The 27520-nt window shown below is 35.3% G+C and overlaps 1 protein-coding gene across 1 annotated transcript in view; it reads right to left on the bottom strand.

Moving 5' to 3' along the window:
* The window catches only part of MALRD1 (MAM and LDL receptor class A domain containing 1), a 236467-nt gene that overhangs the window by 168328 nt on the left and 40619 nt on the right, over window positions 1–27520 (bottom strand). The window contains 8 exon segments of the mRNA XM_050325308.1: window positions 7049–7461; window positions 9071–9438; window positions 10726–10831; window positions 10984–11136; window positions 21045–21191; window positions 22714–22834; window positions 23557–23724; window positions 27090–27199. Coding sequence (XP_050181265.1) covers window positions 7049–7461; window positions 9071–9438; window positions 10726–10831; window positions 10984–11136; window positions 21045–21191; window positions 22714–22834; window positions 23557–23724; window positions 27090–27199 — 1586 coding nt within the window.

The raw sequence follows: 27520 nt of genomic DNA, 5'->3' as shown, positions 1-27520 counted from the left end.
CAGTTCAGTGGTGTATGGAAAGGTTATTTTTACCCTGTGTGATTTCCTTTGAGCAGCCTTCATGTAAGTAGGGAAAAAAGGTAAAAAACACCAACCCCTGCCCCTTTGTCCTCTCCCCTCTGAATAAAGAAAAAACAAGGAAATGACAGATGTGAAATTAAGAATATACTTTTCACTAGGAAAGACATTATTAAAGATAGATTAGAAATTCTTATTCTCGGTTCCCTTTGTGCACACATTGTGACTTGATGACATCATGACAGGTCTTCCATGGAATATCAATAAAACAGTAACACAAAGAATAAATTATTTCTATTATTAAAGTGGATTATAGCTTCAGAATACTCAGTATTGTGATAGCACTGAACGAAAGGGCACTATCTTTCCCAAAGAACTGAACTAAACCCATGAAATATTCTTTGAGGTTTGTAAAATATGTTTTCCTGACTTCTCATGTGATTTCCTTATTTCCACAGTTTTCTGTGCTCTGAAATCCACTTGTCGAAAATGGCAATACTGATGTTTAGGAATGACTTTAAAAAAAAAACAACTACTTTTTGCCTTTCAAATATACTGCATTGCACCACAGACATTTTGGAGATGCAAATTCTCAGTATTTCATTTCATACTGTAGGTACTGAATAGCTTTCATTATCAACACAAAGTTTATCACCAACCACAAAACCTTATGGTTGTTTCTCACTCTTTCCCTCAAGTGCCCTGGTTCCCTCGTTGTCCACTCTACATATATTGTTTCTCACCTAGATTGTGGACTGATTAAGAAACCTGAGAATGAATTGTCCAAACTAAAGCCTACACAGTAGATCAAAGAAAAATTGTTAGAAAAAGAGCTACTAAGATGCAGCAAATATGGCTGGATATCCATGTATTTAAAGTAGTATTGGAGGACTAAGAGGCAACAGAAGCAAATGATAATGTTTAATGGACAGAAAAAGAAAAAAAAAAAAAAAAAAAAATTCCTGAATACTAATCTCAGCAGATTATTAGGGAAAGTACAAAGGAGCAGAGCAGGAGAAGGAAGATAAAGAATGATAAATTGAAAAATGAAGCTGCAGCAATAACTTGAGAGGAAAATCCATGATGACTAAATCTTTATACAGAAATTGCTACCAGAGAAAGGATCAAAAGCAATAACAGGAAAAGTATCATATCACAAGTGGGTATTAGAGGTGTAACAAACCTCTTAGAAGAAGTCCTTGATAAATTCAGAGTTGTTTCAACATCAGATTTTAATGAAAAATGCGTATCTGACCAACTGAACATTAACAACTCCTGCTGGTATGTCTACACACACTGAAAACGAGGCCCCGAAGAAGGAAGCAAGCAGACAATCAATCAAAGCAGAAGGCTAACAACACTTGACAATAGTAACCCTGGTTCAATAAGGGCGAAAGTGATTGCAGAAAATCTGAAATCACAGTTAGAATATCAAAGAGTGAGCCTCCCAATGCTCAGAAAGCTCTCTGCAGCACAATGCCCCACAGCACAAGGACAGATGCACCCATAGCTGGGTCAGCTGTCGAGGTGTGTGCCAATTGTCGTGTATGTCTGCCCACAGATTGCTGCCACATCCACAGTGAGAACAAGCCCAATATGTAGCGGTACCACCCAGACTCTGTACCCAGCAGTGTATCACAGGTGGGAGGTTATAGTCTCCTTATTGTGCTACTAGCCCTTAACAGACTTTTCGTTCGATAATTTGCCAAGATACTTATTGATTCCATTCATACTTTCTTGCACCCAAAACATCTCTCAGCAATGAATTGTACAACAGAGCATCCTAAAATATTATTCCTTTCGCTTTGACATTGTTACTTAATGATCTCACAGAGTATCTCTCATCCTCTGTGTTTAGAAAAATCACAACTGAGCTTTCTCTATGCAGCTTCTCTGTGACACTATTGATTAGATGTTTCTCTGCTATATCTATTCATCTCTCTTTCTAAAAGGAACAATTTACCTGAGTGTTCTAGACAGTGTCAACGTATCTACTTCTTTTTTTCCTCCATTTTAATGTTAGAAATGTAAAGGCAAATACACGATGACTTTCATTTGTGTTTTTAGGATACATATAAGAAAGAACACAAGTTCTTCAGAACAGGTTTCCTTCTAACAACACTGTGAGTAGTAAAGTCCTAACTCTGTGTGCTGATATGCAACTGTAACGGGCTGAAACATGGTCTCCTCTGCTTTCCACATATGAAGGAATACTTCTCCTAGGGACAAAAAAGAGTTATGTGCACTCTTACAGAGAAGTTGCATGCAAGAAATTTGGTTAAGTTTGGTCAGCCCCATTTTCTGGAGTGCACCAATGTAAGTCCAGAATTTCAACCTGATGCTTATCAATTATTGATTAGAGAAGACTGAAAAATTCACACACTTAAGTCAATCTACAAAGGTACTGATGTCACAAAGTCCCATTAAAAATTTCTCTGTGAGGGGCTCTGAAATATGATACAAGATCTAGAACTTGTAATTTCCATAGTTCTGATGTATTATAGCTAATGAGGAAGGCTAGCAAGTCATTATCTTGTCTTAAATTAGTACAAAGGGTATATTGGTCTACTATAGCAAGTCTTCCTGTACTATTCATGTATGAAATATAATTATCATCATTAGAAATGCATTAAAGAAAAACATTACATTTTGAAATCTCACATATTACCACAATAGACTTTTTGTTTGAAACAGAACTCAAACTCACTTTAAAAAATAGTTTGTAAAGTAGAATTGTACCAAAAATTCCATTTACTACTAGAATTCTGAGTTTTTCATTACAGAAATGGCTCTTGGGGTGGGAGTGTTGATCAACCCGCTCTCTTCTTAGAGAAGTAATTTCCAGAGACAGCTAGAATTGCAGAAATAACTGAAGAGTGAGCTTTGTGATGCTGTTTCACTTATTACATAGTGCATCATCAGAATCCCCAAGGAACAATCTCTATCTCATCTCACTGAGGAATGAAAAGAAAGGGACTAGAGGATGAAGAGTAGGACTGCCTATGTGGTTGTAACTATCTAGCTGGTAGTAACGTATAAACAAGTTTTAGACCTCTTTTTAAAGTCTCTCTTAAATGAATACCAAGAGTCTGAATGCAAAGGATGTATGTTCACCACATATGTATCTGACACCAAACTGATATGTCTAAGGCATACCCAAATCCATAACACAAGAAGTACCTGTACATAAAAACAACAACAAAAAAGCATAACAGATACTAAAAATAGTAATTGGAGAAAGGAGGTTGGTTCATATTTGTGTTCACAGAACAGTGCTATTCTATATTCATAGTAAATATATCATTCTAATTTTCAATCAATATCTCATTACTTTCTAAGTTAATACATAGTTGATAGAAACATTGTTACAGTCTATTTTGTTGTTTACTTTTCTTAACAATTAATTTATTAATTTTTCCCTAATTGAAATTTTATTTTACTTATAAACTTTTGTGGGCTAGTATTTTTCAAGGAACAATCATTTTTTATTTTCTCTTGATTTTGTTCCTTGTTTTCCTCACTTAAATGGAGAAACTTTTATATTTAAAGAGACATAAGTTTTTATACATGATACTCAGAATGCAAAAATTTTTATTAATGATGTCAAAAATAACATCAATATTTAATCATGTACTTAAACGGTGTATTTGCATTTTCTAATTTCTAAGAGGCAACAGAGAAAAATTATCTTTGTAAAATCATCAGAGAATGTTAGACTCCCTTGTGCATTATGTATGGTTTGAAGTATCTAAGATCCATAATCCTCTTTATTTACAGAGATAAAGATACAGATTGCAGGTGAGCAACAAATGAACAATTGCATCAGGCTAAACATAATTACTGCTTCTTTTAATAATATGATTGACAATATAGTAAATTTGCCCTGGGTCTCTTTAGAGAGACACAGTAGGTATGTGATTTGTATCATGACTAAAAGGATTGAGATACAGAATTTTGCCATTGTTCACATATTATCATTTCCTTTTTTTGTATCCGCTGAAACCTGAATGACAGAGCAATCTAAGAGAGAAATGCTTATCTAAGATGTTAAAATAGAATATTTGCACTTTCTTCTGAGCAAAAACTATTTCAGGTATTATGATTGTGCCAAGATAAAAGCAAACGCTATTTATCATCAATATAAGTAGGTTACCATAGACAAATTCTTATTTTACTACCTTTTCAAATGTTCTTTTAAGGAAAAGAGATGTAAGTAAACTTCTCAGGGAGATGGAAATAAATGCAGGTAAAGTACAGAGACTAGGACACTCAACAATGGAGTTTTTCCCCGTTGAAATAAGTATCCCATACAATAAAAAGGAATAGTTTATAAGGAATATTTTTTAAATTTGAACTTCCCTAATAAAAAAAAAAAAAAAAGACATAATTTCTTGCAGATTATTAAATCCTTTGCAGAGGAAGGGAAGCTCTAGATCAGTAAAGTTCCAAAATTTTTATAAGCACTTGTATTTTGGACAATTTTTGTTACTTGTCAGTATTAGTATTTGACAAAGGTGCTTAATTTTGGCTCAGAAAACTTCATTCCTTTCATTTAAATAATTTAGCTCTAAATTTACCTTTTCCTCATCCAGTTACTCCTGTTCCTCTCACTGATGTCACATTTTACACTCTGGTATAAAATATCTGACAGAACGGTAACAAATGTCAGCCATGGTTTAACAGCAGCAAGAACAAAGGTTTCCTGACAAAATTAAGATTTTGAGGCTTACTGGGAGCTCATGTGAGCCAAGGGAGTCTACATATGCTGTTTCCTTTGGGTTTCTGCCAGAGTATTCAATTAAAGGGCCTACAGTTTCATATCTGTAGATTTTGAAACTTTCAAAAGAGAATCTGGCTTTTAAGAGGTTCTCAAGTGCCTTTCTTTGCCACTTTGAATATTGGGCTGACAACTCCTCCTTTTCCCAGCAGTTTAGGTACAATTGTTTATATACTCCCAAAGTTGGCTTCCCATGCTTAGCAAAATAAACTGAAAATGTGAATTTGGGGGATTTACTATTCATAGTGATTTTTTCTTGAAATGTGGTAAACAAATAACCTACTTACAGAGGGAGGAAAGAGGAAGAGGAGGTATCTCACATGTATTATTGTCTCATATATTTAGAAGAGAAAAAGCAAAATGAAGGTCTGTTACAACGACTTAGACCATCTTTGTTCTTAGAATCTGACATTTTCTATTCACTAGGAATCTCTGAAAATCCTGAAACAGTGGACGAGGTGCTCTGGCTAGAAACAGAGAAGATTATGAAACCAAGACATATATTTTGACTAGAAAACTATTAAGAATTTCTATCTTCTTTTTAGACTTTAATGAAAAAAAAAAACATTCTCAAGTGAATCTAAACATTTCCTTTGAATCACTGAGGTGACCCTCAAGACTTTAATCTGTGGTGTGAAAGCAGTGAACCAGTAAATTTAGAGGGTGTGGGGAATACAACAGAGTAAATATAGAATCTACAGCTTTAAAACTGTTACCCGACCAGTAGATGTCCCAAAACTAATTGAGAGGCTGTTCTAGTCCACATCTCAGTAGAAATATATCAGAGAAAAAGTGGTAACGGTGTGAAGAACTTTCCACTGTGTGGAAGTATCCAAAGCTCTGGAAGTATCCAAACACAACACACTTAAAAGAAAGATTGGAAAGATAAAAAAAAAAAAGATTGGAAAGACACCAGGCCCTGTCAGCTTAGCAGAAATAGAACACAATTTGTTCTCTTTGACATTTCTAAGTTTTGAAGGGTCATAGGTGGTGACACAGTAAGCTCCATTATAAGATACACAATATATAATTATGAACATCAGATCTTTATCTCTTTCTTCAGAACAAACTATCAAATCTTACACCCCATGCCCTTCAAAAATGACTGTGAAAAACAAAACTACATCAAAAGAATACAAGATCTTTGAAATTCCCTCTGTGGAACTGGAGAAGTACAGCAGAAAACCCTACATTTCTAAAACAAGAAAAATATTTTCAGTTACTGAATAGACCTTCCTAACCCTCAGGAAGTCAAATATAGGACACATCAGTTTATAGCTCATTAGATAAACTACGAGACATAGGAAATGGGGAAGAAGGGGAGGGGAAAGGGAAGGGGAAGAGGAAGAGGAAGGGGAAGGGAAAAGTTTTGTTACCATTTTGTTTATACACATTTACAATTCTACAAAAGGTCTCAACAGAAAATGAGCATTCTCCTTCTAGGTGCCTCTTTGCAAGCACAGCAGTACTAATAGCTTCTCCTCCAAAGGGGATAGAATTTCTCTCTACCTAAAAATAATCTTTCAGGAAATAAATGTGAACAATCTAAAGAATATATTGCATTATATCCAATTTAAAAGGAAGATGGAAGATATTTTTTTCTATAATATGGAGGAGGTGGGGTGGGGGGTTGTTAATTTTGTGACCAGTTGACAAGTGAACTAATCCTCTAGCAACCCTGCAGAGTATCTCAACCAGACTAAACATATCACATATAGTGAAAGGTAAATAATATTTACTATATTTAAAGGATGAGAAAATAAGTCAAGATTTATAGCTTTAACTTAGTCTAATCATATCTTTCTCCAAATGATATTTGATTGTTAGCCTATCCTTGTATCCTAGTATTTTGAATTATATTTTTTCTGGCATTATATAATTAAAGATTAATTTGTAACTCTGAAGAACAAAGCTGAGGATATTCCTTTCAACAGTCTTTACGTTAATGAACCAAAATTTTTGCCAAGTTGTTTTGTAGGAGATTTTAATAAGCTTTTTTTCATCAGGTACTTGAAAAACAAAAATACTGTCCACTTTAAATAACATGTGTTCCTGTTCAAAACATTAAAATTAAGTGCTTTAGGGGAAAAGTTAATGCTCCACCACCACTACTAAAATTATTTTACATATTTCTTCAAAAAACCCTATAATTCCATTTCAAAGCAAATAGCTTTGAGATTGTGCAGTCATTTATATACTCTCAGTGTTTTACAATGGAGGAAATAAGCACTTCACAACCTAGAAGGATCATACCTGAAATGGCTTAGAACTGCTGATGTGGAGTGTTTGTCTGATCCATCTATTTTCTTGATTTCCAAACTTGTACCACAAGGGCCATCCCATAGCATTACTCACAGTTCTTTTGAAGACCGACAGCTTGTAAACTTGTTTTCCAAACATGTGATAATGAAAGCGGAAAACACAGGTTCCATTGCCAGAAGGGCTGAGGAGAGGACTAATCAAAATTGCTTTGTCTTGGAATTGGTGTGGCTCAGAGGATTCCATGTAAATGTAGTGACCCCTGACTGTGCCTGTTGTGTGATCCTTTAAAGGGCCTGTATTAACCGTGGGGGTTGGACCTTGTATTCTGATCCAGTCAAAGTCATCATTTACACTCTGCTCCCAATTGCACAGCCCATTTTCAAAGTTACACTGTAGGTCAGGGTCTGAAATGTAAACAGAACAGATGTAAAAAAAAGCAGTAACAAGGGGGATAATGCATTAATATATTTGTTGCAATTATATATCCTTGCAAAAAAAGTCTTTCAACTTTACAGAAGAAGACTATATCTTCTCCTTGAAAACATTCCCGTCTGAAAGATAAATGTGTACACAAAATAATTTCCTTCTCTTTCCATACATATCTGTCAAACTGTACATAATTTATTGAATAAGCTGAACTGTGAAAAGCATTTTATTATCCATCTTATTAATTTCATGTATTATTACAATTAAATCATGCAGTTATTTAACTGAAACTGAACTGAGCAAAGGAGCTAACACTGAGGTTAATTAAATGAAATAAGCCACAGAACACAGTCTTGTACGTATGTGTAATAAGTGATCTGATTTTTGCATGGCAGATGTAGTCCTAAAAATGGATTGTTGTGTTTTAGAACTTTATTATTCTCAATAATAGTAGCACAATAGCTTTACCAAGGCTAAATTCAAGAGAGGCCTTTATAACACATATAACTGCACTTTTTTATTTGACACCAAAGCAAAATATATCGATTAGCCCAATTACTACTAATATAAAACAAAATGTGTCAGGGGTGGTGAATTTGCATTCCAACTTTGCATCTGCTCTTCAAAAACAGTAACTGAAATTATAGCCAATTCTTTTTTTTTTTTTTTAATTAAGCTGTTACCTTTAATGATGTTTAAAACTGCAACTCATATTTTACTGTGGACCTCAAAATGGGTTATAAAGAAGATAGTCATTGCACAGGGGGGAAAACTGAGATAGGAAAACCTTCACTTTCTTTTAAATTCAAAGCAGTTTTAAGTTGATAGTTGGCAAACATCCCTGCAGACTGATAACCCCTCAAGTATGTAACATATCCCACGTTTCTTGAACTGATTGTGATTTGCATAATTTAGTTACCTTAGGATGTGATAAAGCAAGAGCTAGTTAATTCTATTTTATATTAATGTTCTTGAGTTCTTAAAATTGATGAATGCATGCTTCAGGGAGAAAACCATCAACAGCACCCTTCAGCACTGCAAGGTGAGCACCAAAAGTGTGAATGACTCATGGCTTTCTTCAGTACTTACAAGTTCTTTCCTTGAAAGAGATAATTATGTCCAGCATGAATACTATCTTTAGTAAAGATATTTTAATTTTTTTTTAATAGTAAGAGTATAGGTCGTAAGAAAAGAGAGGACATACACTCCTTTCAGTCCATCAGCATGTTTTACACTGCACTTCCATCAGTATAATCAAAGATAGCATGCTGACCCAAGTCAACTGACAGTCTGCAAATTCTCTCTTTTAAAATAACCTTGTAATTCATGTTCATGCTTTACATGAGTTCAAGAAATATAACTGATTTGGATAAGAGACATTGAATTGCATTTACCCTCAGTTGCAACTCATCGTATGCATTTAGGTTTAAAATTATCATTCTGTTTCACCAGTAGCTGTCTTTGGTGGAATCATTACTGGCTATGACACTGACAGGCTGTAACAGTCCTGTGTTTTTTCACTCCAGGGTTGAACTGGTAAGTAAGTTTTTGTGTGATGTAAAGTAAGCAATAATGCAAAGTACTTACTACAGTTGTCTTCATCTGATCCATCCCCACAGTCATCCACAAGATCACAGACTAACAAACTGTCAATACATGCTTTTGTCTTTTTGCACCAAAAGTGATTTGGACCATCACAACTTAATGCTGGAGGTGAGAGAGCACAGTTTTCAAATCTAATATCATCAATTGCTGAGACACCGTCGTAAAAACCCAGACTGATTTTATCAAGTGAAAATTGGAAAGGATGTGGAAGGCGTCCAAGTTGAATGACTGCCTTCAGCCACTGATTTCCCTCGTTGTAGTATGTCCTCCAAAGGACAGTAGGCTCTTTCAGCCCATCTACAAGCAATTGCAGCTCTGCTGCCCCAACTGACTGTCCATAGTTGTAATACCTAAAATGATAAAAAAAGGAATGTTAAATGGGCAAATGATGAAAGTGGACCACATCAGGTAAAGTAGATACATAGAGTATATTTTCTGTTATTATCTCTGTGACATATAGGAAGTCCCTAGTGCCTATTTCCAGTTTACCTGTAATTCAATACATTTTCTGACTGATGGTAGGACAGACTGCTATATCAATCTAGGTCTCATTTCAAGAATCGAAGATTTTGAAAGGAGAAGCATGCTCCATTAAATTAAAACCCATAACTGAAGAGATACATTGGCTTTCATATTAAACAACAAACACTCAGATGCATAAAATTTTTTTTATAAATTTAATTCAGTACATAATTGTAAAGTTTCAGAAAGGAAAAACAGAATACTTACTGAATACAAAAGTACACCTTGTACCCATGTTACTTATGGTTAACAGGTTGCCTTTTACAACATTTTTTGAGGATCTCAAAGCATTTAAAAATAATAAATACTTAGGTTGGCAATTGTACAAAACTGGAAGCAGAATCACAAATACAACCAACAACCTGAAATTTCCAAACCTATACTCCAAGTCATGAATCTTGAATAAAAAGACATTTCCTCTTCCTATGGCAGATGTATTTGATACTACTGAGACAAACTGCACTTAATAACATCAAGGTCAGGTCAAAGGTTTATTTAAACAGTAGTACTGCTTTGACCTTAGTAAACAAATTATCACCAATTTTTTTGCCTATCTTTTAAAAGATTGCAAAACGTCTGAGACGACAATAACTCAGAGTGGTTTTTTGGGTTTGGTTGTTGATTTTTTTTTTTAATGTGTTTGGGGGGATTTTTTGGGTTTTTTTCTGTGTATATAAAAAAAAAGAATTTAAAGCAAAAAACCTATTCTCATGCTGGAGCTTTTGCTTAAAGATGATTAAATCTAATTTTGGATACTGTAAGTGACTCAAGGACCTGCTAGATTTTTCAGTTTTTTCCTGTTCTTGAATAAAATTTCATATTTTCAAATTTATTTAACTAAAGAATTATTAGCAAAAAGACTGTGGTATTTGTCCACATACATGCAGGCACAAGCCTTTACTATAACTTTGCCAAGAGCTTGACAACAAAGTCATCCCTTGTCACAGTTCTGTTCTCCAAGTGCTTCTGCTTATGTGTGCATCTGTATGATTATAGAATAAAATTAAACAAATACTCAGAGGAAGGTGCATCTATTGCAAACTAAAACCTCAATTTCAGTCCAAGAGAAGCAATATGAGATGATCAAGGAATTTTATACCTAAATTATTTCATACCAAAAGGACAGTGTGCAATTTGCTCCAGTTTGCCTGAACTTTGGGCTTCGTAGCCGAGCTATTTGTGAAATGCTGTTGTTGCTCATCAGAATGAACATAAAATGACCTATTAAAATAAAACAGAAAACAACTTATCAGGCTGAAGAAATAAAGGGTTTCTAAAAGTTTTTAAAAGATTCATGCCTTCCACTTAAAATCTGGTTAAAGAGCAGATTTATCCACTCCATTTCTCTGTTTTCTAGGCCTGGTTTTTCTTACCTTCAGGTTTGTTGTAGGTGTGATCTCGTGGAGGAGCTTGCTTCTGAAATACAGGTGGAAGAGCACTACTGGAACTTCTTACCCAGTCAAATTCATCTCCATTTACAGTTTCAATCCAGCCACAGCTCTCTCTTTCAAAGTCACATACAGCAGCTGAAATGAAGAGACATTTTATTTCTCTATCTGACATTACTAAACAAGTTTTTCTAGTATGAAAAGGAAATAAAATGTTTCTAATACTTCAGCAATATTCTAGAAATACATTTAACAAAGGGTCATGGAGTGGCAGAGTGTGGCTTCATAGCAGAGATGACGTATTTGTTTAATAATAGTTGGGAAAAACCTCAGCTGAACAGGAACAACCAAGCCAACACCATCTGCAGTGTATTCAGTAAAACAACTCCTTGTCTCTTAAGGTGCTGCAGACAAAGTACTGAAAGAATGTGAGGAAGTGCTGAGAACAGACCTCACAATCCTCATGCTACAGAGCAAGAGCATAGGGCATACAAAGCAGTAACAAACCTTCTGCAAGACCTTTTAGGGAACTGATAATGGAACTAGAAATCAAAACCCTGATTTCCTGAATGTCAGCAAGCATGCTAATGGCAACAAAACCCTCTATTCATAATGGGAATTAAGTTAAGCATCAGACATTACTGAGACACTATGATATTTGTAATCCCTGAAACAAAAACTCTGCAGTGAAAAAGATCTGAAAAACATATTGAGGTGGATTCTTCAGTCCTTCACTTCAAAGAGCAGTGATATTTTATAAAATATGTATATTCCAATCAAGAGAAAGAAAGGAGTGGAATGGTGTCATGTATGAATGAATGTAAATTGAAAAATAGTGATTATGTTATAATGAAGAAACATGGAATTTTAGAATGGTTTGGGTTGGAAGGGACCTTGAAGATAATGAAGTTCCAAACACCCTGCCATAGGCAGGGACACCTTCCACTAGACCAGGTTGTTCAGAGCCCCATTCAACCTGTCCTTGAACACTTCTGGGGATGGGGCACCCATAACTCCTCTGGACAACCTGTTCCAGTGCCTCACCACCCTCACAGTAAAGAATTTCTTCCATACATTAGGTTTTGCTCTTCTTCATTTTATAAGAAATCCTCATAAAATAATATAATTGTCTTTTCAAATCCTGCTATTACAAGAGGTTTTTAATGGAAGCAATTAAGAAAATTATTTAAAGATTTTTTAATCAATAATTTATCATATACCTAGAATAAATAAAACAAAATACTCAGCCGTGACTGTCAGAATTCTATCCTTTTTTTTTTTTTAACTCTTATCACAACTTTCAGTGGTCATATTATGATACAGACTCTTCATATTTCAGAATCATATGAAGTCTCTTGGGAAACAGGATTATATCTGTGTTTATTTATGGAAGATAGCGGAGGATTTTTTATTCATTTGTTTTGTTTTCCTCTTTAAAAACTGTTCCACATTGTTATAAGTAAATTTTTAGAAAGAATGAAAAATTAGTAATGAGGCAAATTACAATTATTGTTGTCTGTGGCCTCTAAAAAGACAAGGCTTTGTGGATTATTAAGCAAAGCACATAGAAATCCACAGTTAGCTTTAAAAAAGCCATTCCACAAATATGAAAGAGCAAATAATGTTTAAGAGATCAAAGAAAATATAATTTTGCTAAACATATACTGTATGTGGGCCAGAAATGTCAGTGATAAAATGATATAGATCAAATGTGACTGAAAAACAGAAGGAAGAAATTTTTTGTCAGAATGTTTTGATAGAATAGAATGAAGATAAAATATACCTACCAATATTCAAGGGCTGAGGCATGAGAGAAATGACTGAAAATCCCCTGACAGAACATAACGATAAGAGAATATGGAGAGCTATTTTTGATTTGCTTTTTGCTCAATAGAAGAAACCATTCCATATTCCCAGCAGAACAGCAACAAAGAGTATGACAGACCTTGGACACAGATGGTTACACCAAATGAGGCAAATAAACGAGATAAAACTGTTAAGTCTGAGCCCAGACTTCTTGCATCTGTAAGTTGTAACACAGACAAAACACAAAAGAAAGGATGCACCAGACCATTTAGTTTAAGCATGGATGAATACATTGAGACAAAATAACGCTGAAACCTTCAACTGAATCTCAGACCAACTATTTAACAGCTAGGGAAAATACAAGAATAGAGCAAGTTGGTAGAGCCTGGCTGAAATGCACTTGGATCTTGATGCTTGATAACACTTCAATTACCTAATTGTCTTGTCCCATAACTTCTTCGACTGGTACTTCCATTTTGGGCAGATTGTCCAGAAAAAAAGGCCATTGCTTGGATACTTCTATAGTTTCTTTCACAGTGAACTCACAAACTCACAAATTTGCCTTCACTCCTAATATGTTAGTTTTAGCTTTTCTCCTATTTCTTCTTTTTTTACATGCTCTCTTACACTCTAACCATCACATGACCCTATGGACTCCACCAGGCTGTGTTTCATGTGTTTGATGAATTTATCTTTAGTGTTTCTTAAACTTCCTCTCATCTTGTTACTGCATTTTTGCACTTAACCTATCAAAACTTGTAATATTTTCTAACTTTTTCTTTTAGACTTCACCTGTCTTATGCTTTTAACTTCTAGTGGTATCCATGCCACCTGTAGGGATACCTTTTTCTTTGCTGCCCCATTTAGCCTCTTCTTTAACAAGCTCCCTCAATAGGGAGGAATCAGAGAGATACTGGGATAGCATTAAAGAGTGGTTGGCTTTGTTGATGTTTTGAGAAAGCTGCCTTTACATCTTCAGCAGACTTGTTTTTCTCTGAGCTGACTTGTTACCACAAGAATCTAGATTTGTTTCTGATTTTGGGCTCTTATGCAAAATGCTGTGTACTTTTCTGTTTTGGGAAGCTTTACTCAAAGGCCTTCTCAAATCAGATGTTCAACTTCTCTGTAAGCTGAATGATGTCTTACAGGAATTTAACAAACAGTACTGCTGAAAACAATATTTTAAAAATAAATGTTTAAGACATTAGCACTTCTTTAAGACTGAAAGTTCATCAATTTCTACAATCCACAAAATCTCTCCTTGTCTCTCAGCCCATTTAAATCTATACATCATGCACCATAAGAAAAATCCAAATGAAGAGATATTATGACCATTACTGGCTTACAAATTTTTTTAATTATTTTTATTTACTTAAAATCTGTTTTAAAAGGCTCTAACATGCCAATAAACTTTGAACCTTTTTTAATCAGTAATTTTAAAATAAATTTAGGAACTTATTACTAGATGGCATAAAGAAAACTATCATCAAATCTAAGAATGAAAACCAGTTTAACTCTGGACATATTCATCCTAAAAAATTATTTTAACCCCCTTTATAATACAAACACACGGAAAAGTGTCACATCTGCCTTCTCATATTTATATTTTCTATCCCAGTTACCATTTAATAATTTCATGATATACACTCAGTCAAATAAGACTGTACTTTTAGGTGAATTGGTGTAATTTCTACAGTGAAAAACTGAATAGATGTCAATTAAAAATTATTGTAAAAGTTCATCAGCAAGAAGCAATGTTAACTGGGAGGAAAAAAAAGTCAGAAAGCAAGTCACTATTTGAAGCTCAAATAAGTTGAATTTTCATTCACTTTCCATCTCCCAGTATTATCTACTATCATTTTGAAACAACAACAACAACAAAATACCCACACTTAAAGGTTTAGGACAAACAGATATGGTAGTCTCCTCTACAGATGGTTAGAGGAAATAAAACACTCTATTTTCTTTTGCTGATTTCTGTTGGGAAATCCATTTCAATAACCATGAAGTTGTAACAGACCTATTTGTGATTTCAGTCATGTGGGCTTTTTAGTAATAGACAAACATATCTTGTACATAACATCAAGGTGTATATCTCTTGTGAAATGAGAAATAACCTTCTATATAAGATAGACAAAATATTCAGAGTAAAAAGATTTTGTTATAAATAAATCTAGTGATTTCACTGTGCACCTACATTTTTAAAAACTAACTGCACTACTGTCTCTTAACTTAGCTGTAGGAGTTGCAAAGATTAAGGTTTTTATGAGGGGAAATAAAATTCTGTAAAAATTCAATGCAACTGAAGGGAATGTTCCTGGTTTTCCTGAACTATATAAAAATAAAATCCAATGGTCACTATTCAGACCATCTTATTATTCTCCCTATTTTCTCTGACAATTAAGCTCATGCAATATTTGTTGTCAAAGTGCATAATTTGCAAGGAACTAAATAAGAGGAACTATACAATGAAACGTATTTTTTGCCCAAAAATACTGTGTATGTATTTGCTGAAAAAAGTAGAAAAGTTAGACTCATGCCTTCTGGGTTCCTAGAAATTCTGAAAGTATATGTGGTGTCTGTGAGAAGAATGCCTTAGTTCTTTTCTCCATGCTCTTCCTTTCCATAACCTGTTTCCCCTTTTACCTATTCCACAACTGTTCTTCTATGACACTTCTCAGTCCTAATATCACTGGAAATCCTCACTCTCTCACCTCATTCCCCCAAATAACTCCTTGCTCCAGGTCCTCTCACCTAGTCTCCACTCCCTGTCACTTCACTGCGTATTTTATTCTGATCCCTCCCAAAGCATCACTGCTCCACATCTCTATTCTTCATTCCCATTCTCTCCTTGTTTTCATCTCTCCTACAAAACTTTTCATCTTCCATTATTATTATATCTCCTGACACTTTATCACAGGCACCTTGACCAGTTGATCTTCGTCCTTCCTCCACAGCATCCTAGGTTCCTCCTGTCCTGCCTTCCTCCAGCCCCCTGGTTACTTCTCTCCCACACCAGCACGCCCAAGCAATGCCCCTGTTTCAGACATTCTTTGCCAACTGTCAAATGTGTTTTCTCTCTCTATAAATGGTATTTTAGTCCCAACCCTTCACCATTTAACCTCCACAAACTGATTCTAATGTAGTTGTCTTGCCACTTCCAGTATTAGGTACCTTCTTCAATCTACAAGCTGACAATCTTTTCACTCCTTGAATTTAAACTCATTTTTCTGATTTGGGTGTTGTTTCTGGTCTGTCTCACTTTTAAAAACTACTCATTTTTCTGGCTGAAAGGGAGTAGCAAGTGTATGAGGCAGAGTTTTTGGCAAGGTTTGACCTTAAACTGAGATTTAGGAAGAGTTAACTTATAAACACTGCACAAGTTTTATACTTTGGCAAGATTAGTAATGGGAAATACGGAGACTGTTTCTTATAACACTAAGGAGATTTTTATTAGTTATACAAAGATAGCCATTAGAAACCTAATAATGTTTATCATTAAACAATTACACAACAAATTAAGGTACATAAAACTCTGTTTTAATGTATAGGTTACGTCTAGTTTATGATTTAATTTAAGACTAGCTTTAGCATGCTTGTGCTGTCCTAGTTGTACACCACAGAAATAATAAATATTAAATGTATCTTTCATTTAGACATAAATACAAAACAATACTATGTTTATATGTGTGCTGGTTTAGGGTGGGGTAGAGTTAACTTTCTCCACAGTAGCTGGTATAGGGTTGTATCTTGTGTTTGTATTAGAAACAGTGTTGATCATTCAGGGATGCTTTAATTATTGCTGAGCAGAGCTTACAAAGACTCAAGGCCTTTCTTCTCCTTACAATGCCTCACCAGCAAGGAACTTGGGGATGCACAAAAATTTGGGAAGAGACACAGTCAGGATAGCCGAGCACAGCTGACCAAAGAGATATTCTATACCATATGGTATCAGCAATAAACTAGTGGGGGATGTTTGGAGTGATGGTGTTTGTCTTCCCAAGTCACTGTAATGCATAATGGAAACTCAATCTCCTGGAGGTGGTTGAACACCTGCTTGACCATGAATTCTTTTGCTTGAGTGCACAGTTTTTGCTTTACCTGTTAAACTGTCTTAATCTCAATTCATGAGTTTTCTCACTTTTATTCTTCTGATTTCTCTCTCTCAACCCACCAGGGCAGTGAGTGAGGAGCTGTGTGGGACTGAGCTGCCAGTTGGGGTTAAACCATGGCAGTCCTGTCTGTCAGTTGGGGTTCGAAAGGTTTGAGTTAACAACAGGTTTGATTGGAATGTGTTGGATCGAATTTATAGCTGTTTAGATATTAACTGGCACACTCCTGTGCTTGCCATGGTGCTTGCTTTCCTGACTGTTTATTAGAGCCTAGTGCTCATTAGTAGCTTCTTTTTCTTTTCATTGCTTGCTGTACTGCTTATCACCTTACTCTACTGCACTTGAGAACATTTTGATAACAACACAGGACATGTGCCTGCTGGCAGATGGTCAGGTCATGGCTGCTGATGTACTGGAAGGAACAGGTTTGAACTCCAGTGTGAACTCCCCTAAAAGGAACTGTGACCTGTAGATGAGGCCACAGGGGATCAGGACACCCTGGAGTGACTGTGGCTAAGAATAAACCCATGTCAGAAGAACATCCTGATGTGTCTGTGGCCATGGTAAATTATTTCATATTTATTTTATATATAAACCCATATAGTTTTTCTGATAATCCACACCATAAGCAGACAGAGAAAATAAAAAAAAAAACACAAAAGGCAGAAGGAAAAATTATCAAAGGTCAGACAGAATATCAAAATACATTCGTGTTACCACACTACTTTCCAACCTGATCTTATTCCTATTCCATCATCATAGTTCTTAGGTTGGAAAAGTGAGCATTGAGACTTCACTAAATGCATAGGATGTGGACCATAGAAATCATGCTGTACATTTATCTTCCAGAGCACAAACACACAATGTGACAGGTATGGTGGGGTCACTGCTGTAAATCTGCAGTTTGAAAAAGTCTGTTGCTTCTCTCTTCTGCTTCAATGCATGGAAGTCATGTATAATAGCTTTATGATCATGGTAAATTCTTCATCTGTAGAAGAAAAGCTGGGAACCCTAGCCAAGGGTAGCAGCACTCAAAAAAAAAAAAAAAAATCCATGTCTTATGTCTTTTTGGGATTTTCTTTACTTTTCACAGCAATCAGAATAAATTTGAATTATTTTTTCAGTCCAGAACATACCTTTTTTTAAAATGCAACTGAGAAACCTGGAAGAAAGAATAATCTCATCTTGTGTCAGTATCAAGAACATCAGCATATTTCTAAGGCCAAAGTATCCAAGTAGAGAATACAAATTCACTGACAGCCTTGTATATGAAGAAAAGTAACAGAAAGTTTCTTGCAAACACTGTGAGCTCAGAAATCTACTTTTAGTAAAAAAGTCTGTCCAAGAAGTGGAAATCTTCAACTAAATTCTTCCAGGCCTGACAGAAAAGAACAACTCATTTGAGGTGCAGTGAAAATCAAGAGATGTCTTGAAAATTGATGTTGTGAGACAAGAAAATTGTGTGGAGACCCTGCTTATCAATGGACTTAGTGGATCAAGCATCTAAGGAAATTGTCTTGCTGGAATTTAAGATAATAGGATGTAAATTAAATATATTTTGAAAGACCCATGTAATATTCTTGCCTGGTTCTTGTACAAAGAAGAAAAACATCAAGAATGTTAAGATGCATACAATCATTACTAGATTGAACATCATGGAAAAAATGTGAATATTGATAAAAAGAACAATGTAGTTGTAAAAGGTGAAGTTAAAAAGAAAAATCCATGCTTAACCAAGTTCAGAAATTAGGAAAAGTGCTTGAAAAAAATGAAGTGCTTACATCCAATTGCAAGAATATACATAACAAATATAGAAAGTAACGGTGCGCTACGTAAGCATGAAGATGGTGAGATAACATTTGAGAAGAATTATGAGAGTTGTTATAGGAGTGCTGTAGACTACCAGACTAACATGCTGAAAGGCAAGTTTATTGCTTGGAAATGGTCAACTTGCCAAACTACTTGTAAGTCCCTTTGTGTACCTACATTCTGCCTCCCACTTTATGAGCTGCAGTGCTAGCACACACTGAGCCAGCTCAGCACTAACAATGATTTATAAGTCAGCAACATATTTAGAGCAAAGATCACCATAAATATAATGGCTCCAAAGTTTAACCTTTAACATGGCATTGTTAATGTATTGTCTGGGCAACTGAGACTTCGGTATAATAAAAGTTTCTTCAATCATGCAATTAGAGGAAAAAGAAAGAGAAAATCAGTTGCCACATAGGCAACTTGCAATTAAGCCTAGTCTAGGACTGATTAAACACCAACGGGACATTTGTCTTCACCTTTATGTATGATGAAATGAAGACACAGGCTGAATAGCTAAAAGGCAATATAAATGGCAAAAAACCAGTAGATCCTAATTTTCATGATTAAAAGCTACCAGTTCACTGCTATCCCAGAGCAGTGAAAGTTGCATGTGACTAAATCTATTTAGAATGTTTTTAATTAAACTATTGATACTATGTTAACAGAGAATACCTAGTACCTGAGTTTAAAAAGCATAATGTGAGAACAATCCAGACTATCATACCCAATGCTGCATAAGATGAGTAAGCATACTTTGAAGTAAAGTAGAAAAAAGCATGAAGCAAATCAAATAGTGATGGAGTGTCATAAGAGTTTTAATATGAGTAATGTGGACAGGGAGGGAGTAAAGAACTCCTCTCAGTAGTGCCTGGAGAAATGAGAAGAAGCAACAGGGACTTGTTGTTGCTGTACTCCAGTGATCAAACACTGGAACAAGGTGTCCCAAGTGGCTATGTGATCTCCATCCTCATAGATATTCAGAACCTAACTGTGAAAGGTTCTGGGTATCCTGCTCTGGTGAACCCTGCTTTGAGCAGGATGGGGTTTAACTAGATCATCTTTAGATATCCCTTCCAGCCTCAGCTATGCTATGGTCACATCAGAATTTTCTTTACTCTGGCCCACAAGAGGAAAGATATTCTGTTTAGTGAACATTTAATATTTACTTCTGGTTGTAACTAGTCAAACAGTTGTCTAATAAAACAAAATGCAATTTCATATCTTAAAGGTCTGTATATTTTGGATACCTGTCTTTCTAAACACCTAAAACACTCGACATGAGTGCTCTAACCAAGAAAGATAGGATACTAAAACTGCAGAGAAATTGCATTAATACAAACAGAAGATGTAATTATTTCTTTTAACTGCTAATAGTCAAATAGATTTTTATACAACTGAGCAACAGCTTTCAAATATCCTAATAAAAACTATAAAATATACACAGTGAATTTGGATTGTATTAACATCTGTGAAGAAGTTTGTGCCTTGTGATGCATAACACAGCGCAGAAAATAATTGGAGGATCTTGTCTACAATATTTCTGTTACTTGTGTGAAAACCATCATGCTATATTTTTTAAAGAAAGCTTGTATTAAATAGTGCCCATGGCAACTCCCTTTGAAAATGCATCATGACTTTTATAACAAAATTGATAGTTCAAAGCAAGAGACTCATTTTCAAAAGTATGACTGTGATTTCTTATGCAGAGCAGACAACTGAATGAATCAAAAAGACTCTTGAAGCTACATGTTAGAGACCCTGAAACATTTCCAAGCTCCCTGCTGACCGTACAGTGGAGAGAGACTCTGAGATGCATCACCTCCCTCTACTTTCCCACTTCTTTGTTTCCATGCAGAGAAAGCCTAGGCATGAAGCCTTGACTGGAGTCATAACACATCCAAACAGAAAATGCTGAATCAGCTTAAATAATATCTGTGACCATGTTAGTGGTTTTGGTGACAGCCATGGCATCTTCACATCAAAATTAAGTATAAAAAATATACAATTTGAATGTGAATCTGTGACCACTGCATTAGCATTATAAAATAAAATACTCTCTTTTACGCAGTAGCTTCTACTAAATAATTAATCAAAAACTTTTTTTCTGGTTTTAATACTAGGAGGGAAACAGTTGCTACAGAAAATAAAAGGGGGAAAATTCACAGAACAAAATCAAAGTGAAGTAACTATTTCTCAAGAGCTTTTACTTTTAATTAAAGTGCAAGATTTATGAGGTCATAAAAGCGTTGCAAATAGGACAAACAAACACAGTCAGAGGAGCTTAACAAAATAGATTTTTAAATTTTCACTTACGGCACTTGGCTTCATCATGGCTGTTTGAACAGTCAGGTGTAAAATCACAAAGTTTGTCAGATGAAATACATTGTCCATCCCCACATGAAAAAAATCCCGGTGGACAGTAAAAAGATGAAGCATCAGCATCTGCAAATTCTGTTTCCCCTTAAAAATCAGAAAAAGATACATTAATAAAAACACACACATATGGTCCTTTAATATAGCAATGTACTTGGCCTAAGGAACATAGCATCACCTATGAAGTGTGCTAGATTATATCACAATTGGTAAGAAACACAGCTGATCTTAATGTCTGATGCTCTTAGACTACATATTCTTCTCCACAATATTCACATTTTTGTGAATTATTTTTTATTATTATTTTGTGAAATATTGCTAAATTATCAAATACACCTTAATGTTACACAGCCAGGCTGTTCAGAGGTGAGGGGCTGTGCACAGTTGCCTGCTCTTTCCCTTGAGGGTGGGAGCAAGTGATTTCTCTGTGTTCAGATAGCAGTGAAAGCTGCAAGAAGACAAAAGCTGGATGCTGCACCACTACCAGCTTGCACCTCAACCTACACATTAGAAAACAGCCCAAATTTCAATGAACGGGGAAACAAAAAGCCAGGGTCCACCGGTTTTACTTTAGTAGTTTTCTGGAAACAGAGCTAGTGAGAGGAATGATGCACAGCTTCTCATATTTAATGTGTAACTTAACTTTTTAAAATACTCTTCTTTCTATCCAGACAGGGTTTTCTTTAAAAACAAAAACCAAAAAACACTCCTTTCTAAAAACAATATCTGTGTGACTAATGGGTAAGTGGGGAGGGAAAATAATTAAAGTAATGTTTCTTTAAATACTTAGCTACCATCAACATGTATATAGGGATCAGAGAAACCTTAAAAACACAACACTGAAGTCTTCTATTATGCTTTTAAATTTTTCAGTAGAGAAGAAATTCAGCTATTGGCTGGCTATAACCCATCAACATTACCCCCGACTGCATATGTGCCCATGCCACTTTTGAAAAGTAGCTATTATTATCAAGAAGACTAGAAGTAACTGTCTGACAGAAGGTAAGATTGTTTTGTATTTCCATCTGTTGGCACTTCAAGACTATAGAATGTGAGTACACAGACAAGTGTGGTGGACACTTAATTATAATATGTTAGATATTTAACAATAATGGAAGAAGTTTCCTGTCCCAAAGGTAATGCAGTGGAATTTGTTCTCCAGTGCAAGATATCAGATGCTTTGCTTCTGCCTTTGGGTCCCGATGTGGATGTGAGCAGGTACTACACAGTAAGTGGTATCTGGAAATTCTCACCACAACTCACTTTGCAGAATTAGGAAAAACTACTTATAGCAGCTACTGTATAACACAAGGATGAGAGAGAGACTTCATTATAGAATCATAGAATGATTTGGGTTGGGAAGAATGTTAAAGATCATCTAGTTCCAAGCCCTCTGCCATGGGCAGGGATACCATTCACTAGACCACATTACTCAAAGACCCAGTCAACCTGGCCTGGAACACTTCAAGAGAGATGTTTAATTACAATAGACAGACTTTTTTTCTCAGATTATCCTCCACTTCATTAAAGGTATTTTCAAGTTGTCAGTCAAATCACAGTTATACATAACAGACATTGGGGAAAATGTTTTGAAAGCCACAAAACTTGCCTTCACTTTCCTGGCTGACACCTGAAAGTGGTCTATTCACAACTACACATTCCTCTGTTATACTGATGTCATCAATAGCAACAGTAGCATTTGTTGTTAGAACAGTACCTCGTAAAATAATCTGTAAAGATTAAAAAAAAGTTAGTTCATTAAATGTGACATGATAAAAAGACACACACACACACATCTATAATATTCCATTATAATTTACAACATTTGCACAGGAAGTAAATACTGCCTACAACCAACTTTAAATATCATCCAGGAAAAACTACAATTGAGATTTTACCAGGTTAGAAATTTGTTCCCCAATTGTCAAAGCCATAACTACCTTTACCTATGGAAAGTTATGCAACCCAGATGACCTTGTTTCAATCGAAACTGGTAAAAGCCACAACTATTGATGCCTGTGGATGACTTATGCTCTGAGTAACCTGGTCTAGTGAAAGGCATCCCTGCCAATGGTGGCTGGAATTAGATAATCTTTAACATCCCTTCAAACCCAGTCAATTCCATGATTCCAGGATTCTTCTGCCTGTAGGCAACCTAATTAGGCCCTCACTCTGATGAGCAGTTTTTATAGAAAGTTCCGTTTTTAAAAGCTATTGCACTATTGCTGCTTGATGTTTATTACAAAAAGTTGTTCTAATGCATAGAATATTGAAACAATAGCCATGTTCTTTTGTAGATGCACCTGTAAAGAAAAGTGAAATAAAATTCTTTTTCATATGATCATTAAAGAACAGAAATTCTCTTTTTAAATTTCATCGTAAAAGTAAATTAGTTCTAAAAGCCAAATTGGAGTAACTTTTTGAAAGCAATGTAAATGCAATTTCTAATTACCTGAAAAGGTAATTCCTCAGCTGCACTTTCTACAGGTATGTTCCCTTTTGTCCACTTCATCTCAGGTGATCCTGAAAAGTCATGTAATTTTTCCAAACTTCCATCCAGTGCAGTTCTCTTAAAGACAGAAAGCTGAGAACCCTGAGATAACCTGTACCAAAATCTTACCTGTTGAAAGAGTTTTTAATGAAACACTTTCAAAAGTGTTGTACATAATCAAACTGAAATAAGTTCAGCACCAATTCATTTATGTACATTATAACAAAGAACGACATGACAGGACTAAACACAGACTTGGCATAAAAGAAATGGAGGTATGAAATTACAGCACGTTGAAGAGCAGTATCATGTCTAAAGATAAAATCATATTTAAAAGTAAAGCTTATTTTTACAACTTTTAACTTTTATCTATCAACTTATTCAGACTGAATAACATGGCCTCTTTTAATTCTTTTTAGTTTAGTAAGTCCTTAGAAACTTCTCAAAAATTACTTTTCCTTTTTAGTGAGAATCACAGTTCACTTGCTTCCCCTGCAATGCAGAGCAAACCTGATACATTTAATTTCTTTTTTTTTTTTTTTCAATAATACCAGGGTAAAGATTTTCAAAGACTAATTTTTTCCCTCCCCCTGAGTCCTTCTTGTTTTTTCATATAGTGATAGACTAAACTTTCTTCAGCTGCAGTATCATTATTTCCCTGCAGAAGCCTTGATAATATTTGAGTCTTCATGGAGGCAAAATGAGAGCGGAATCAGTGGTTAAGAAATATTCCTGTTAAAACACACTGGTACTATTCAATATCTTCTGACTGCATGGCTGGTGGACTCAGTCTCTCAATTTTGCTTGGAGTTGGTTTTTTCCCCACTCATGAAAATCATGCCTTACATAAAATAATCTTGAGACTTATTATTAAAATGAAATACTTTCATGCAACTTTTTTCCCCATCAAAAAGTTTAAGAAATAGAAAGCTGCAGGTATAGAAACACTTCTCAAAATGAGCTATTTGAAGGACTACAGTCTGAACAATTTAGGTGACTTTTGTTTATTAAGCTGTTTTTCAAACAAATTTATGGTTTCATTATGTAAGAAATAAAGGTACCCTCCTTCTCTATGTCTACATGTTCTACTGTAAAATTACTGTGTCCACTAGAAGTCATAAACAGAGAGCTGGGACTAGGAATTTGCTTCTACAACTCCAAACTCTTGAGCTAAATGAAGGTGTTTCTTAGCTGACATCTACAAAAAGACTCAGCTACAAGAATTTGCAGAAAGAAGTTACTTCTAAGCTTAAATTAACCAGAAAGGCACAATATAAATCTGTTATCCTTCAACTCCTATTTTTTTTTTTTTCAAAAAACTGGAGCCAAATAATTGTAAAGCTATTAATAAACACAGATCTCTTTATGTGGATCCTTTTTTCCTCTCAGTGGGACATCTAACAGAGGACATGAGCTCACATTTATACGCAGAGAACATAACACATCCTAATGAGCAACCCCTACTCCTTGCTCTTTCCCAGAAATAAAAGTCTGTAGGGAAAATGTGGCAGAAAGCCAGGCTTTCAGGCTTCACAAACACTCTGTTTTCAGACACAAATAAGGTAAGAACTTGCTCTAGATTTTGTTGAATCTGAGAACCTTGAATGCATTCAATACATGCATACTTATAATAAAAAGTGTTTCTTTTCTGCCTTTGAACTGGAGAAAAATATGTGCATCCCCACTGCATTTGTGTTTATTTTGAATGCAGACCCAACTCTGAAATAGATCTAACCAGAATAATTCATTGATTCACACATCACTTTTGCCCAGTCTGCCTTAAGGGTTTCTAAGATAAGCACCTTTAAGGTACAGATTAAGTTATCTACTCAGCATCAAAGTCTACAGAAGAAAGATGAAACCACCTAAACAATGCACAATGGATACAAAGTGTTTTGGGTGTCCCAGGAGTAATGCAACATGCAAGGCTTCGATGGGATGCCGTGAGGCCTTACAAGTTCCCTGCAACAGCATTCTGCTTGACTTTATCCTGCACCTATTTAATTTCTGATGCTTTACAACACTAAAAAGCCATGTGAAGATTAATAACTGAGAAATTGCATTAAACAACAGTGAGGAACTATTCTTAAATTGTTTAAGAGGCTTCTACTTCTCAGCTGCAAGTTGCAACTATTCAGATGAAATCTGGTAACTCCTGGATGTATGTAGTCCAAGTCAGCTACAGTTTCAAGTAAAGCAGATTTAGTTAAGCCAGCACTTGCTTCAGGTCCCTTACATGAGATAAAACCTAAGATGCCTAGATCCTGCTGAAATAAAATTCTGCTACTTGTTGGGCCTTCTAAATGCAGTTCCTTCTTTTCTGACATTTTTGTTTTTGAAAAAAGTTTTCCTAAGGGCAAGTATATTTTCTGTTCTGCACTGAACCTGAAAAACTAAGCAACCAGTCTAAATTTTATTTTGTTTCTTTAAAACCTCTTTTAGCCACTGAACACAAATTATTTTGGCAAGCTTTCTCTGTCTTTCCCCTTTCTTCTCTGTAATTTTTTAAATCAGAAGGCACTATGCAGTAGCAGAAAAAAATTAACATCATAACTACACAACTTAGCTTCTTCCTCATATGGCATAAACTTTGAAAAGTTAGAGAATAGAAAACAAAAAAAAACCCGCAGGAAAAAGAGAAAAAAAGTTATAAAGCTTTACAATATGTATTTACTTTATTCAGTGGCTAATCCAGTTGGGAATGTTTTCTTGCAGTGACTAGATGCTGTACATATTTAATATATTTCTTCAAATTCTGCTTTAAAAAATACATATTTTGGTTAAAATTGCAACACTCAAGTTATAAAACTGTGTTTTCATTTTTCATCTATTACGTTTGTATTTTTTGGCCCTTTTGATCCATTTTTTTTCTGGGTACCTTTCTAGTTTCTCAGATCAAGTGCCATCCTGTCTGGCTGTTTTTGCATTCCTCTGCAGAGCCACAAGACATTTAACAAAAAAAAAAACATTTCAAGGTAACTCTCAAGTACTGCACTAATCAGCTGAAAAAACATCCTCTCAAACTCTCAATTAAAATTTAATACATGTCCGGAGCATGGTAGTGAATTCTCTGGTCACATCAACATAGCTAAAGTATATGGTGACTTCAAACCATAGGTTTCCTGTTATGGAATATTGTTTATGTGACTTTCCTGCCTACAGACAACAGAGTGGCTATTTGATATGGCCCTATTATTTATTGTTGTCCAGATAGGTTTGTCGCAGCATACAAAACCTGAAGGGTATGCTGAAATCTGGATCCCCTACTGGCTGCTTTAGAAATAATAATAAAAACTATCATATATAAACATTTGGCAGCAAAGCAGTAAAACTTCAGCTGCATCTCCCTCCTCCCAAAGAATTAGTCTGTAACTCCTTCCATTGGTCTTGAAATAGAGTCCTCAGTAGCAACATTTACAGCATGAAGAATACCATATCTGCTCATCGGGTTAGATAGCTTACAAATGTGGGGACACTTAATACCAAACTGTTACCTGACAGCAGGAGAGCCCAGGGGACAGCTTGACAAGAAAAGGGCTCCCCAGATGAGACATGGCCATCTTTGTGTTCATCTGATGTGATCCACTGAAGTAAATGAATGCTCCTAAAAACAAATTAAAAAAAAAAAAAAAGTATGAGAAAGTATGTCGTGCTCCAATGGCAAATAGCTACCTCAGAGAGGTACCTATATGCTCCAGGAGGCACCTAAAGCTCATTCATAGATGAAAACAAATGAAACAGCTTTGCCTTCAGTTCAGTCTCTGGGGATGATGAGGAGGGTGTTGCAACAGGCTGCAACAGCGTCTATGCGGGCAAAGGCAAAACAATTGCTAAACGTTCCTACCTCTTGCCAAGTTATCATGACTGATTCCAAAGACAAGGAGGCAGGGAGAAGGAAATGAGGCTGTGTGGGCAGCCATTGCTC

The sequence above is a fragment of the Myiozetetes cayanensis genome, unplaced genomic scaffold, assembly GCF_022539395.1.
Source record: "Myiozetetes cayanensis isolate MyiCay16 unplaced genomic scaffold, myiCay2020 scf1, whole genome shotgun sequence".
NCBI classification, from domain to species: domain Eukaryota; kingdom Metazoa; phylum Chordata; class Aves; order Passeriformes; family Tyrannidae; genus Myiozetetes; species Myiozetetes cayanensis.
Note: the sequence above shows the minus strand (reverse complement) of the source record. Positions and strands in the feature narration are given on the sequence as shown.